The 15,036-nt window shown below is 40.3% G+C and overlaps 1 protein-coding gene across 1 annotated transcript in view; it reads right to left on the bottom strand.

Annotated features, from left to right (window-relative positions):
* MND1 (meiotic nuclear divisions 1) overlaps nt 1-14,690 on the bottom strand; it is an 84,953-nt gene extending 70,263 nt beyond the window's left edge. The window contains exons 1-2 of the mRNA XM_004263640.3: nt 13,181-14,690; nt 3,016-3,081 (exon numbers count right to left, since the gene is read on the bottom strand). Coding sequence (XP_004263688.1) covers nt 3,016-3,081; nt 13,181-13,183 — 69 coding nt within the window. The 5' untranslated portion in view covers nt 13,184-14,690. The remainder of the gene's footprint in view (nt 1-3,015; nt 3,082-13,180) is intronic.
* Between the last annotated feature and the right edge of the window lie 346 nt (nt 14,691-15,036).

Here is a 15,036-nt window from a genome sequence, read left to right as displayed (position 1 = left end):
TGATTTGAAGAAAACACAAATAGTGCTTTGCTTAGCATATACCATACATCACAGATTAGCAGTTCTAACTAAAAGCAAAACAGACAGCTGTCAAGATTTATTTACATTTAAGGTTTCATGGAAGAGCCACACCTAAGTAAGAAAAACATACAATTTATGGCTGTCTATCAATCATTCACCCATACATGCTGCATGTCCACCACATGCAAAGCAAAACATTATGGGAAGATATACACAGAGAATATTTAATCTTATGGTTGGAAAAAAATCTATGCAGAATACTCCTTTCTTCTTGTAATGAGCTGTGGTTGAACTGGTAAAAAGAACTTGGATAATAAAAGTGAAATATTTGAAAAGACTGAAGTATTCAGTAATTAGAACAGAATTATTGTGATTAGTGTTATGGAAATCTGGGATCTATTTCTTCCAACATAAACTTGAAAAGGTAACTTCTATAGGATGGAAATTAGACATCATAAAAATTTAAAACTTCTGCTCATCCAAGTGCACTGTTAAGAAACTGAAAAGACTGACTGGAAGACAATATTCACAAAACATACCAGACAAAAGACCAGTAGCCCAGATATACAACCCCCTGCAAAAAAGATGAACTGATAGATGGATAAAGGAATGGATAGATGAATATATATATATATATATATATATGATAAAACAAGTAGAGTATAAAATGTTAACGGTAGAATCTAAGCTGGGCATATAGGTATTCACAGTGAAATTCTTTCATCTTTAATAATGAAATGTTGAGAAAAGTAACTTCATCTCAGTACACTTAAGATTTAGTAAATTAAGGAAAATACTAAGTCATTGGTCCTAGAGTGTGAAATAAATTTTTGCACATCTGGGAATAAACTATTAAAAGAGAATTCTGTAGGGTCTCAGAGAACATGTAGTAAATTACTAACTTCAGGCCTCTAATGCGTTTAAAAAAACCCAATTAATCAAACCTATTTGCAAATACCTTAGGAAAAAGAACATGAACTTACTGAGACATCTGCCTAGATGTGGTTATCAAGGAAAAGCCCCAGACATACTGGCTGCCCCAGTGGGGTTGCTATGTAAATAAATGGGCTTGCAAAGAACTAGCCTCAGAACTAAAGTGTGGTCATTTAAGTGGACAGAGAAAATGGTCTCAAGTAAATATTGGTTCTCCCCTACATTAAACAGAGATAATAAAGGAGAGATGAACACAATGGTTCCAGCTCTCAAAAACAAAAAACTATGTGTAAAGATACCATGGAAGACACACAGTTATAAAGTTAGATAACTTTTAATTAAGCACTTATGACCTGAGCATTATAATGTTTTACACAGATTATTTCATTCAATCCTCATACCAACTTTGTGAACTAGGTACAATTATTATTAGCCTTTTTAATAGATGAAGAAACTGAGACTTAGGTCAAGTAACTTGCTTAACGTCACAAAGCTATCAGGTAATACAGACTTCAGATACAAGTTCACTATCTTTGAGCTGTACTGTGGCCATGTTCTTCCTAAGTGTAACAGGCAAAGAATTAGTAACTTCAAATAAATCTATGTATGTATTCATATGAATTGATACATATAGGAATATATGAACTGAAATCAATCAATACAATTAATTCCTATCTTTACCTAAAAACTCATTAACTATTGAACTTCTTTAACCTCTAATACTCATTATAGTCATGGTGCCTTAGTCATTAGTGTCTTAATGTCATTGAGAGCAGTGTTGAAAAAATTTTAATCAAAAACAGCCAACAATATCATAAAGAACAAATTAACTCCCCTCACCACTCTCCCTAGCTTTCCACTGCCTGCTAGGAATTAAATCTACTTTTCTTGCTCTAAGACCATAGGAAAAATATTTCAACTCAGCAGAATAAGTAGTCATAATCTTTACCTACAAACGTAATCAATTTATCGTCCTAATCATATCATTATTAATATGATACTCTGTTCTGAATTGCCAATGACTTTTAGTAAGTCATTGTATGTAAGTAAGACTAGTAAGATTTCACTTAAAGGGCAAACAGTTAAAAAAAAAAAAGTGCCCACAATATTTCACTTGTTTCACTGAGAATCTGCATTATCAAAATGAAAATGTCAAGTATTATCATTACTTATTAATTTTACATTCTATTTTGCCGTTTTCCCCACCTTCTTCATATTGATATTTGTAAATAATGAAAATAGCCAGTAGGTTGGGGCCAAACCAGACTTTGAAGGTTCTGTCAAGAGGTAAGACATAAGAAGTTAATATTTTTGTAGGTCAAAAGTTTGGATTTTAACCTGGAAGCAAGAAAAGCCATTGTACAGAAAACAGGCTCTAGAGCCACGTGACTGGGTTTGAATCCTGGTTCTGCCACTTAGGAGCAGAAACTTCAAACATATTTCCTGTTAGTGGCAGGCACGAATAACTGGAATAAATTAAGGAGGCTATGTACCGTCACATGTGTGTTATACCATATGCAGGCTTATAAATGTAAAGAGGCTGTATTTAGCACTATCGCTATAATCAGATGATCCCCCCTGGGTTTTTATCCTAGTACTATCACTTCTTGTTTTGAGATCCAGGGCTGGTATCTTAGGCTGTGTCTCAGATGTCCAGATCTGTAGAATGAGGATCTCAGAGGGTTAAAAAGGATAAGATCAGATAACTACACCAAGTGCTTAGAATAGTGAATGGCGCCTAGGAAGCACTCAGTAGATGTGAGCTATTATCATTATTATTTTCAGGTAAAAGGGGACACAATCAAATATATGCTTCAGAAAGTTAATTATGGTGCCAGAGTATAGGGCAGTCTGGATAGAAGAGACTCTACAAACCCTGGGATAGGATTCTTTCATGCTCCACAGCTCACAGGAACCACAAGTGTTTGTAGAATTTTATTCATTCTTTAGGAAATTGGTCACTATTGATTTCTAATAAAAAAAATACAGTTAACACTGGATGACATAAACTTAAGGAGAAAATTACACAAAATACTAAAAATCTTAAGGAAAATGACTTACCGTCTCAAAAAATATTTCCATCATGCGGGCTCTCTTTTCCTCTGCACTTAGTCCTTTTTTCTTCGACTAAAGCACAAAAGTTAAAAAGTAAACAGTGCAATTAAAAAAAACACAAAACAATGCTTTTTAAGACAACTTGGTTCAAAACATTATCAGATGTTTATTATTATTTTATAATAATATTTTTATCAGATAATAATAATTATAATAATATATTAATAATATTAATTAATGATATTAATAAATTATTAATCAGAACATTATAATTATTAATAATAATTAATAATATAATTGTAATAATAATATAATATATTAAATATTAAATAAAATAATATTTTTATCAGATGTTTATTATTATTAATTAATTAATATTAATTATTATTATTATTATTATGGTCTCATCTGAGACCAACAGGTTTAATAACTCTCAGAACGAGGCCTCAAGATGGATTTTAACAACTCTACTACTTTATGCCAAGCCTTGTGGTAGGTGCTGCCAGTATAATAATAAGAACTGTGACTGAGACAGTGCCTGGCATTTTGTAGAAACTCAATATTTATCAAATGATCCAATAAGTCACTGTATTTATCTTCAAAAGACTTAATCTCTCAAGGAAAATAAATAGACATAACTACTTATAGTTAATGAACAGGTACATGTACAAATTGCTACCCAGGAAAGAATAAATTTATTCCACCCTGGAAAGGGAGGAGGGTTAGCTAGGAAGGCTAGAGATGAACAAGATTTTGGCAAGTTGAGAAATGGTGAGAAGGGTGTCCTGGACAGATCACACACAAGCACAGTGTTACAGAAGTACATGGTATGCTCCAGAAAGACAAACACTCAGGGATGATTATTATACAAGTGGAGTATGTAGATGGAGTGGCAGATGAGACAAGAAAGGTTGTCTGGGGCCAGATTATGGAAGGCTGACTGTCCAGCCAAAGAGAGCAGACTGTACTTCAGGCCACGAGGAGCTACTGAGCAATTTCTAAAGCAGGGAGTGACAAGATAAGAGTTAGGTGGCATTGTGGAGGGAAGGCTGGAGGAAGGAAAACCATGTCCAAGTAGAAAATGAAAGCCTACTTCAGGTTATTATTATCCTGTCACTACCCTTTAGCTAACTTGAAATTAAGATAATTAAGATGTAACTGAGGGACTTACCCGCTGGTCCAGTGGTAAAGAATCTGCCTCCCAATGCGAGGGATGCAGGTTCAATCCCTGGTCAGGGAACTAAGATCCCACATGCCGCGGGGCAACTAAGCCCATGCACCACAACTACTGAGCTCGCGTGCCTCAACGAGAGAGACTGTGTGCCGCAAACTACAGAGCCCACGTGCTCTGGAGCCTGCGTGCCACAACTAGGGAGAGAAAACCTGCAGGCCACGATGAACAGCCCATGCACCGCAATGAAAAAGATCTCGCATGCCACAACAAAGACCCAACGCAGCCAAAAAAATAAAGAAAATAAACTATAAAATTAAATAAATAAATATTTTTAAAAGATGTAACTGAAATGTATTTTAATAATAAATTTTACCATATATTTTATATAGGGTATATACCTAAAGCTAAAGTCTGAATTTTCAAAACGCCAAATTTCCTCAATGCAAATATTCACAGAAAATAACAAAAGAGAACGAGAACCATAATCTCTGGTACTCTCATGGAGGATTCCACACTAATGCTTCTGAAGTAATCTGCATCCTTCTTAAAAATTGCATGGGATTATAGAGGAACATAAATTGTTTAGTAAGAACTTTAAAATACTTTATACCACATAAAAAGCAGACATAAATAAACCAACAATAATAAACCTATCCAACCATAAACTCCATCAGAAACGAGAGCCTACACTAGACAAGGAAAGGAATTTGGAATTGCCGTTCTGAATGCATTCCAGAGTACATGGTCTAGAAACCCATTAACCCCTTTTCACAGCAAATCATCCAGTGTTCCTTGATGAGTTGCACAGGTAAAATAAGTAGCCTCAAAGTTTATCTTTTTCTCTTTTCCCTCTGTCCACAATTTTAAATACTGCAGTTCCCCAGGGTTCTTTCTCTACTGATCCCCTCTCTCCTCACACCTGTTCTTTGATCTCACCTGCTTTCATGGTTTTAACAAACACCTATGCTGAGAACTCAAATCTTTACATCATTGGATTAAGTGGGCGCCTGAGCTCCAATCTCACGTACCTACCTTTCTGCTGAATAGAGGTCAAACTCAGGAGGTCTAAACTGACCTCTCCTCTCCCACATCTACTCCCCAAACCTGCTGTTCTGGATCTTGAGTTCAGTTAGATTCCACCTTGTTACCCGAGCCAGAGGCCTGGCAGTCACCCTAGGTTCCTTCATCTCTCTTACTCCACATCCAACCAATCACCAAGTTCTGCCAATTTCAGGGCTTAACTGTTTCTCAAATCGATCCTGTCTGCTCCATCCCTACTACCTCTACCTTAGTAGAGGCCTTCATTATCTGTTCCCTACTACATACCTGCAGTCCGCTAACCATGCTTTGTCCCACCCTCCAGCCACATTCCACGCTGCCAAAAAGCAAACCTCTCCTTTGCCATGCCTATCCCTTGCTTAAAACTCTTCAGTGGCTCTCAACCATCCAGAAGTATCCAATCACCCTAGAATAACATACAAGGCCTTCTGTCACCTGACCCCAACCTACCTCTCACAGGTACCACTCCCCACCTCAAATTTACCATAACAACATGAAGAACTAGGCAATTTAAGCTGTAATACAAAAACTACTTGTAATTCTCCACTTGCAGCATGCTCTTTCCCATTTCTGTGCCTTTTTAAAAATGTTGTTCTATCTAAAACACCTTCCTCCCATGCAAATCAAAACCGCAATGAGGACTTCTCTGGCGACCCAGTGGTTAAGAATCCGCCTGCCAATGCAGGGGACACGGGTTCAAGCCCTGGTCCGGGAAGATCCCACATGCTGCGGAGCAACTAAGCCCGTGCGCCACAACTACTGAGCCTGTGCTCTACAGCCTGTGAGCCACAACTACTGAGCCCGCACTCCACAACTACTGAGCCCTCGAGCCACAACTAATGAAGCCCGCACGCCTAGAGCCCGTGCTCTGCAACAAGAGAAGCCACCACAATGAGAAGCCCGCGCACCGCAATGAAGAGTAGCCCCCGCTTGCTGCAACTAGAGAAAGCCCACGTGCAGCAACAGAGACCCAACGCAGCCAAAAAACAAACAAACAAAAAACCCAAAAACAAACAAAACAAAATGAAACAAACAAACAAAAAAACCACAGTGAGATATCACTTCACACCTGTCAGAATGGCCATCATCAAAAAGACCACAAATAACAAACTGGTGACAATGTGGAGAAAAGGGAACCCTCGTACACTTTGGTGGGAATGTAAATTGGTGCAGCCACTGTGGAAAACAATGTGGAGCTTTCTCAAAAAACTAAAAATAGAACCACCATATAACCCAGCAATTCCACTCCTTTGTGTATATATCCCAAAGAAACAAAAACACTAATTCAAAAAGATACATGCACCCCAGTGTTCATAGTAGCATTATTTACATTTGCCAAGATATGGTAGCAACCTAAGTGTCCATCAACAGATGAATGGATAAAGAAAATGTGGGGGCTTCCCTGGTGGCGCAGTGGTTGAGAATCTGCCTGCCAGTGCGGGGGACACGGGTTCGTGCCCCGGCCCGGGAAGATCCCACATGCCGCGGAGCGGCTCGGCCCGTGAGCCATGGCCGCTGAGCCTGAGCGTCCGGAGCCTGTGCCCTGCAAGGGGTGAGGCCACAGCAGTGAGAGGCCCGCGTACCGCAAAAAAAAAAAAAAAAAAAAAAAAAGAAAATGTGGTATATGTATAATACACATATACATATGTACTTATATACATATGTACATACACACACACACACAATGGATTTTTATGACTCAGTCATAAAAAAGTGGCAGCATGGATGGACTTGGAGGGCTAAGTGAAATAAGTCAGAGAAAGACAAACACTGCATGACCTCACTTACATGTGGAATCTAGAAAGTACACCAAACTAGTAATAAAACAAAAAGGAGCAGACTCACAGATATAGAGAACAAACGAGTGGTTACCAGTGGGGAGAAGGATGGGGGGAGGGGCAAGATAGGGGTGGGGGAGAAAAGTGTTATTATGGGATTATATGAAATCATATGTGTGAAACTTGAAAACTGTAAAGTACTATAGAATTTAAAGACTCTTTCATTCAATAAAACACAGCAAAACAAAACAAAAAGAGTTCTTCAGAACATGAACTGCCTTTGCCTTCCCAGAGGTTAGTGCCAGGTTAGAAGAGCAGTTGTAAAGACCAGCCCTCAAGTTCAGGACCATGTATCTAAGATGTGAGGCCATTCAGACTCCCAAATCCCACACCACCTCTCTGCACTCCCATAGATACATTTCAGGGTGAACTGATAATAAGGAAGTCTGTGATAACCAGATATTGCCTTACTTGGAGAGATAAACCAAAGGAATCTCAGTTCCATGAAACCATACACTATGAAGACACGTTCACTAAACCTAGGGTAGGGAGCTAGAGTTCAGTATGACGTTATTAGCCTCCCTTCACACTGGCTTCTGCAGTATCTGAATAAAGCAAGATATCCACACTCAGTTAGAAGGCCCATTCAGCTATTTCTCTAGTCCACTTGGTCTCAAACTGCCATATACGGAGATTAGAATCATCTCAGGAGCTTTTAAAACTACTGATGCCCAGGCACATCCCATAAGAAATGAATCAGAATCTCTGAAATGGGGCCCCTTGGCCTCATATTTTTAAAATCTTGAGGTGCTTTAATTGTGCCCCAGGACTGAAAACACTGTTTCTCTCAGCCCAGAATCTGAAGGCTAAGTTAGGGGCACTGTGGGGCAGTGAGAATCCCCTTAGGACTTTAGTCTGTGGCTGCATCAGTGGAAAATAGAGCCAAAGCTTTAGAAAAGGCTCCTAATATTTTGTTATTATAAACAGCTCCCTGAGAGACCCTGGACTCCGCAAGAATCTGCCACACAGAGGCAGGCAATGAGGAGAAACTAATGTCCTGAAGGCACACTGTTTTAGGAAAGCTCTTATCACTCAGCTCAACAGCTTATTAAAGTCACTCAAGAAATATGGATGGAATCAGGAAGAAATAGAAAATATAAACAGACCAATCACAAGCACTGAAATTGAAACTGTGAATAAAAGTCTTCCAACAAACAAAAGCCCAGGACCAGATGGCTTCACAGGCGAATTCTTTCAAACATTTAGAGAAGAGCTAACACCTATCCTTCTCAAACTCTTCCAGAATATAGCAGAAGGAGGAACACTCCCAAACTCATTCTACAAGGCCACCATCACCCTGATAGCAAAACCAGACAAGGATGTCACAAAGAAAGAAAACTACAGGCCAACATCACTGATGAATATAGATGCAAAAATCCTCAACAAAATACTAGCAAACAGAATCCAACAGCACATTAAAAGGATCATACACCATGATCAAGTGGGGTTTATTCCAGGAATGCAAGAATTCTTCAATATACACAAATCAATCAATGTGATATACCATATTAACAAGTTGAAGGAGAAAAACCATATGGTCATCTCAATAGATGCAGAGAAAGCTTTCGACAAAATTCAACACCCATTTATGATAAAAACCCTCCAGAAAGTAGGCATAGAGGGAACTTTCCTCAACATAATAAAGGCCATATATGACAAACCCACAGCCAACATCGTCCTCAATGGTGAAAAACTGAAAGCATTTCCACTAAGATCAGGAACAAGACAAGGTTGCCCACTCTCACCACTCTTATTCAACATAGTTTTGGAAGTTTTAGCCACAGCAATCAGAGAAGAAAAGGAAATAAAAGGAATCCAAATCGGAAAAGAAGAAGTAAAGCTGTCACCGTTTGCAGATAACATGATACTATACATAGAGAATCCTAAAGATGCTACCAGAGAACTACTAATCAATGAATTTGCTAAAGTAGCAGGATACAAAATTAATGCACAGAAATCTCTGGCATTCCTATACACTAATGATGAAAAATCTGAAAGTGAAATCAAGAACACACTCCCATTTACCACTGCAACAAAAAGAATAAAATGTCTAGGAATAAACCTACCTAAGGAGACAAAAGACCTGTATGCAGAAAATTATAAGACACTGATTAAAGAAATTAAAGATGATACAAATAGATGGAGAGATATACCATGTTCTTGGATTGGAAGAATCAACACTGTGAAAATGATTCTACTACCCAAAGCAATCTACAGATTCAATGCAATCCCTATCAAACTACCACTGGCATTTTTCACAGAACTAGAACAAAAAATTTCACAATTTGTATGGAAACACAAAAGACCCCAAATAGCCAAAGCAATCTTGAGAACGAAAAATGGAGCTGGAGGAATCAGGCTCCCTGACTTCAGACTATACTACAAAGCTGCAGTAATCAAGACAGTATGGTACTGGCACAAAAACAGAAAGATAGGTCAATGGAACAGGATAGAAAGCCCAGAGATAAACCCACGCACATATGGTCACCTTATCTTTGATAAAGGAGACAGGAATGTACAGTGGAGAAAGGACAGCCTCTTCAATAAGTGGTGCTGGGAAAACTGGACAGGTACATGTAAAAGTATGAGATTAGATCACACCCTAACACCATACACAAAAATAAGCTCAAAATGGATTAAAAACCTAAATGTAAGGCCAGAAACTATCAAACTCTTAAAGGAAAACATAGGCAGAACACTATGACATAAATCACAGCAAGATCCTTTTTGACCCACCTCCTAGAGAAATGGAAATAAAAACAAAAATAAACAAATGGGACCTAATGAAACTTCAAAGCTTTTGCACAGCAAAGGAAACCATAAACAAGACCAAAAGACAACCCTCAGAATGGGAGAAAATATTTGCAAATGAAGCAACTGACAAAGGATTAATCTCCAAAATTTACAAGGAGCTCATGCAGCTAAATCACAAAAAAACGAACAACCCAATCCAAAAATGGGCAGAAGACCTAAATAGACATTTCTCCGAAGAGGATATACAGAGTGCCAACAAACACATGAAAGAATGCTCAACATCATTAATCATTAGAGAAATGCAAATCAAAACTACAGTGAGATATCATCTCACACCGGTCAGAATGGCCATCATCAAAAAATCTAAAAACAGAGAAGGTGTGGAGAAAAGGGAACACTCTTGCACTGCTGGTGGGGATGTGAATTGGTACAGCCACTATGGAGAACAGTATGGAGGTTCCTTAAAAAACTACACGTAAAACTACCATATGACCCAGCAATCCCACTACTGGGCACATACCCTGAGAAAACCATAATTCAAAAAGAGTCATGTACTAAAATGTTCATTGCAGCTCTATTTACAGCCGCCCGGAGATGGAAACAACCTAAGTATCCATCATCGGATGAATGGATAAAGAAGATGTGGCACATATATACAATAGAATATTACTCAGCCATAAAAAGAAACGAAACTGGGCTATTTGTAATGAGGTGGATAGACCTAGAGTCTGTCATCCAGAGTGAAGTAAGTCAGAAAGAGAAAGACAAATACCGTATGCTAACACATATATATGGAATCTAAGAAAAAAAAATGTCATGAAGAACCTAGGGGTAAGACAGGAATAAAGACACAGACCTACTAGAGAATGGACTTGAGGATATGGGGAGGGGGAAGGGTAAGCTGTGACAAAGTGAGAGAAAGGCATGGACATATATACACTACCAAACGTAAGGTAGATAGCTAGTGGGAAGAAGCCGCATAGCACAGGGAGAGCAGTTTGGTGCTTTGTGACTGTCTGGAGGGGTGGGATAGGGAGGGTGGGAGGGAGGGAGACGCAAGAGGGAAGACATATGGGAACATATGTATATGTATAACTGATTCACTTTGTTATAAAGCAGAAACTAACACACCATTGTAAAGCAATTATACTCCAATAAAAATATTTTAAAAAAAACGAAATATGGATGAGGTGTATCATCCGCTAACACTGATTTCAGGCTAACTTATTCATCAGTCTCCTTCACCACTACAAAGAGTTTTCATTACTAAACACCGTGGGAGAGTATCATGGCCTTTTACAAGTAAGTAATGTAAAAGGATGCCATATTACTTCATATTTAGAAATTTCTCCAAAAAATCAACAAGGGCTCATGTATAACTTAGGATTAAAGAAAATCTCCTCGTACTATAAGTTAGAGATACACTCAAATTAGTAAGTAAGGGGGCTCAAAATTTGACTTGAGGACAATGAAAGAAACTTCTCCAACTAGGAGTTAAAGAAATCCTAAGTGGTTCAGTGGTTAGGGCTCTGCGCTTCCACTGCAGTGGGCACGGGTTCGATCCCTCGTCGGGGAACTAAGTTCCCGCAAAAAAATTTTCTAAAGTTAGCCCTGTTGATCAGTAATACAATTTTTTTTTTTTTTTTTTTTGCGGTACGCGGGCCTCTCACCGCTGTGGCCTCTCCCGTTGCAGAGCACAGGCTCCGGACGCGCAGGCTCAGTGGCCACGGCTCACGGGCCCAGCCGCTCCGCGGCACGCGGGATCCTTCCAGACCGCGGCACGAACCCGCGTCCCCTGCATCGACAGGCGGACTCTCAACCACTGCGCCACCAGGGAAGCCCACTAATACAATTTTGAAGAATTAAAAGTAGATGGTATTTGCTGCCCTCAGAAGTGGCTGAACACACCACATTTCTCCAATTCCAAAAATATGCTTGGACTTATAACTACTGTTTACCCAGCAAGCGCAACCAAAATCGAAACAAACAGCTATTAATTCACAATCAGGAAAAGAACAAAAGTTATCTTTGATCAACATAACAGTAAACTTAGTTCTTAACAATACATGAAAAACAGGAAGTATGTCTCTTACAAAAAGTTTTATTCTAACTTGTTCCATGTTTCTCCATTACTAGAGGTAAACATCAGAAAAGAGTTAATAGCACATTAAACTATTTAGTATTAGAAGGTGATGTAGGTGTAGAAAGATATTAGGTAAAAAGACAAAAACCAAAAAATTAATGCATATGGGCTGCATAGTACTCAGCAGTCAGTTCTATCAGGCCAGTAACTCTATAAAGGAGAAATATGGTATCACCGAACACTGGTACCAGATTTAAGTGTGGGCCTGTTTGGCTTCCTACACCATTTTATGCCCAGGTGGCTGGGTTGTTAGTTTAACCACAAAGAAACCGTTATCAGATTTGATTACATCTGGGCAAATATCTTCAGATAAACATCGTACAACCTATATCTCCGTCCACCACCAGCTTGGCAAAATAACGGCCACTTAATTAAGATATTAAAATCTTAGATCCACTTCATTAGACGGTGATTCTCTGCCAACAGAAGGGGGTGGGGGATGGAACTCTGAAGGTTTATGAAAATGATTTGATGAGCAGAAAGACATTAAATTCACAAAGAGAAAGAGACGATTTGGAATCTAACCAGGACTTAACCCATTAGGCAATGCAAGGAAGACGAAGTCGGTACGGTGCTTCCCTAATAAACCGACTCCGAAAGCACAAAAGGGCAGCCCTGCCCTTCGTAAAAACCAACGCATTTTCACAGAAATCCTCTAACTGGCATAAAATGAAGATTTGTCAGGTCACTTTGGAAATTGTGAGCAATACTGAAATGTGCTCTAAATGCTACAACACCCCAAACCACTCAATCTTCAAAGATCAAGCAAGCTCCTCGGGCCCCCGGAACCCCCCGGCGCTGCCCGCCGACACCCGTTCCCTGTCCTCCACCGGGGGCGGCGCCTTGGTGGCCGGAAGCGGGGAGCCTGGGCACTACTTCTGAAGTGACTCCTGGCCTTGCTAACAGACTGCTGAATTCGTGAGACACTCGGGGCACGTTCTCGAACGCCCGTATTTAACTTGACCTGGCCGGGAGGGAGCCGGGGGGCACAAGGACGGGGATCCCAGCGCGGCGCCTCAGCTTAGGGGCTCAGGCGGCGGGAGCCGAAAAGCGCCGGGCGGCCGGGGCGTCGACCTGGCGGGGGAGCCGGCCTCTGCAGCCCACCCGGGGGCCAACGCCGGGCCCGGGTGGCACGCAGCCGAGGGGCTCTGCAGCCGGGCCACTGCGGAGGAGGGGACCGGGGAGCGCGCCCCTTGCTCTTACCATTGCGCGGGCGGCGCGTCTTCCGGCGGCGGGGCCTGAGCGGGGCGAGAGGCGGGGCGGGCCCAGGCGAGTTTGATTTTGGCGCCGACACCGCCCCGGGGGCGGAGCAGCGAAGGGGAGGTGGGGAAGAGAGACCGGCTGTCGCCCAGACGGCGCGCAGCGACTCCTGGTGGCTCCGCGGAGCGGCCGGCCGGCCGGCCGGGGTGGGGCGAGGCCTGCCCTGGGGGCGGGGCCTGGTTGCTCGCCGGTCCGTCCTGGTCGATTCAAGATGCTGGCGAGCAGGGTCTCCCAGCTGCTTCCGCCTCTTCAGTCCTGCGTGCTGTGACTCCTTTTTTTTTTTCAGAAAGTCGAGCCCTCGCCTTGACTTTTTTCTTCGCTCAGCGGAAATGCGGCCTAAGTTTGCCTTAAGAAACAGAGGCAGTTTGGCTGCTGGAGAAGGAAACGCTGCCTCCATCCATGCGGATTTGCCTGGTCTGGGGCGGACTTTCTTCCCTCTTCTAATTTTACGCCTAATCTTCTATCCCACCGATATCCACTGCTTTTCCAGCTTTTAAAAATCCCTTTGTATGTCTGCCTTTGCTTTAGGTTTTTTGTTTTGTTTTCTTAATACAAGAGAATGAATTTCATATCAAAACGGTCGAAAGTATGCTGCGTCATTACTCGATGGGGATTCAGATCAAAAGCTCGGGTCCCTTTACCTCAAGGTGCCAGAAAATTAACTCAGACTTTTCCGTTACTTTGAAGGTTATTGTACGTTATTTTGAACCATTTCAAAGTATAGTAATTCTACTAGGAAGAAAAGTGGCATCTAAAACGAATTATCTCCTGTTGCAGGGTAAGGGTATATTAATTTAAACAAGAGTTCCATTTTGTTTTTCCTACAGTTTGATACAATTCAATTGATGAGATGATTTTAAGAGAGTAAAAGGGTATCCATTTAGTAAGTGTTTTAATATTAGTACTAGCAAATGTATAATTAACACACCATACCCTAGATTTCTCATGTATTGCTTAAGATACAGCTGAAGTAGGTATGTCAGTAAAAAATTTTTTTAAATTAAAGTGATATTTAAGAAAAAAGTTATTACTGGTGCTATGTAAAGTTGTCAAAAACCATAAAAGTGGCATTTGTGGGAAGCCTTGCCTTTATCTCCTCGCGGACTGCCATACTCATCTGCTCGTCAAGAACAGTTTTTCTTCACCTGGGTAACTCTTACCCATCCTTTCAACAGCTCAGGGGTAGCCTCCAGGAGTCTTTTTCTCTCTGCTTCCTCATGCCACCCTCGACAAGAAAAAAGGGTCTCTGTAGTTTTATCACAGCATCCCAGATTCATTTTGTAATTATTAACTTGGACAACTTCCCTATAATATCAAACTCCTTTCTGTAGCAGAGACTAAGCCAACCATTTGGTATCACCAAGGCCTAGCACAGTGCCTGACACGTGATAAACACTCAATAAATGTGTATTAAATAAATGTACCAGGTTTTCAAGAATACCATCTTGTCATTTACTTAGGGATATCTAGATATGGTTTTCAGGTGGAAAAAACAAAGGATATTTTACTTTGAAAAATCTTTACTTGCATCAAGTAGTGCTTTTGCATTTACTATTTTCACCAATAGAATTCTGAAATTATCTGATATGCCATTCAGATGTCTTGAGATGCTCCAAGTTTTGCAATATTATGGGGCAGGCAGATGTAGTATATGAGTTAATTATGAAAGCAAATAAATATCTGTAGCATCATACATTTGGGTCATGAATCCACAATTTAGCATTTGTCATAGTACCTAAATGCCATTTGTTTATTGAACAAATTCATGTTTTACAAAAACCTTAAGCACACATTAATTT

Source organism: Orcinus orca, chromosome 4 (genome assembly GCF_937001465.1).
Source record: "Orcinus orca chromosome 4, mOrcOrc1.1, whole genome shotgun sequence".
In the NCBI taxonomy this organism is placed as follows: Eukaryota; Metazoa; Chordata; class Mammalia; order Artiodactyla; family Delphinidae; genus Orcinus; species Orcinus orca.
The sequence above is the reverse complement of the archived record's forward strand: the minus strand, read 5'-3'. Positions and strand labels throughout refer to the sequence as shown.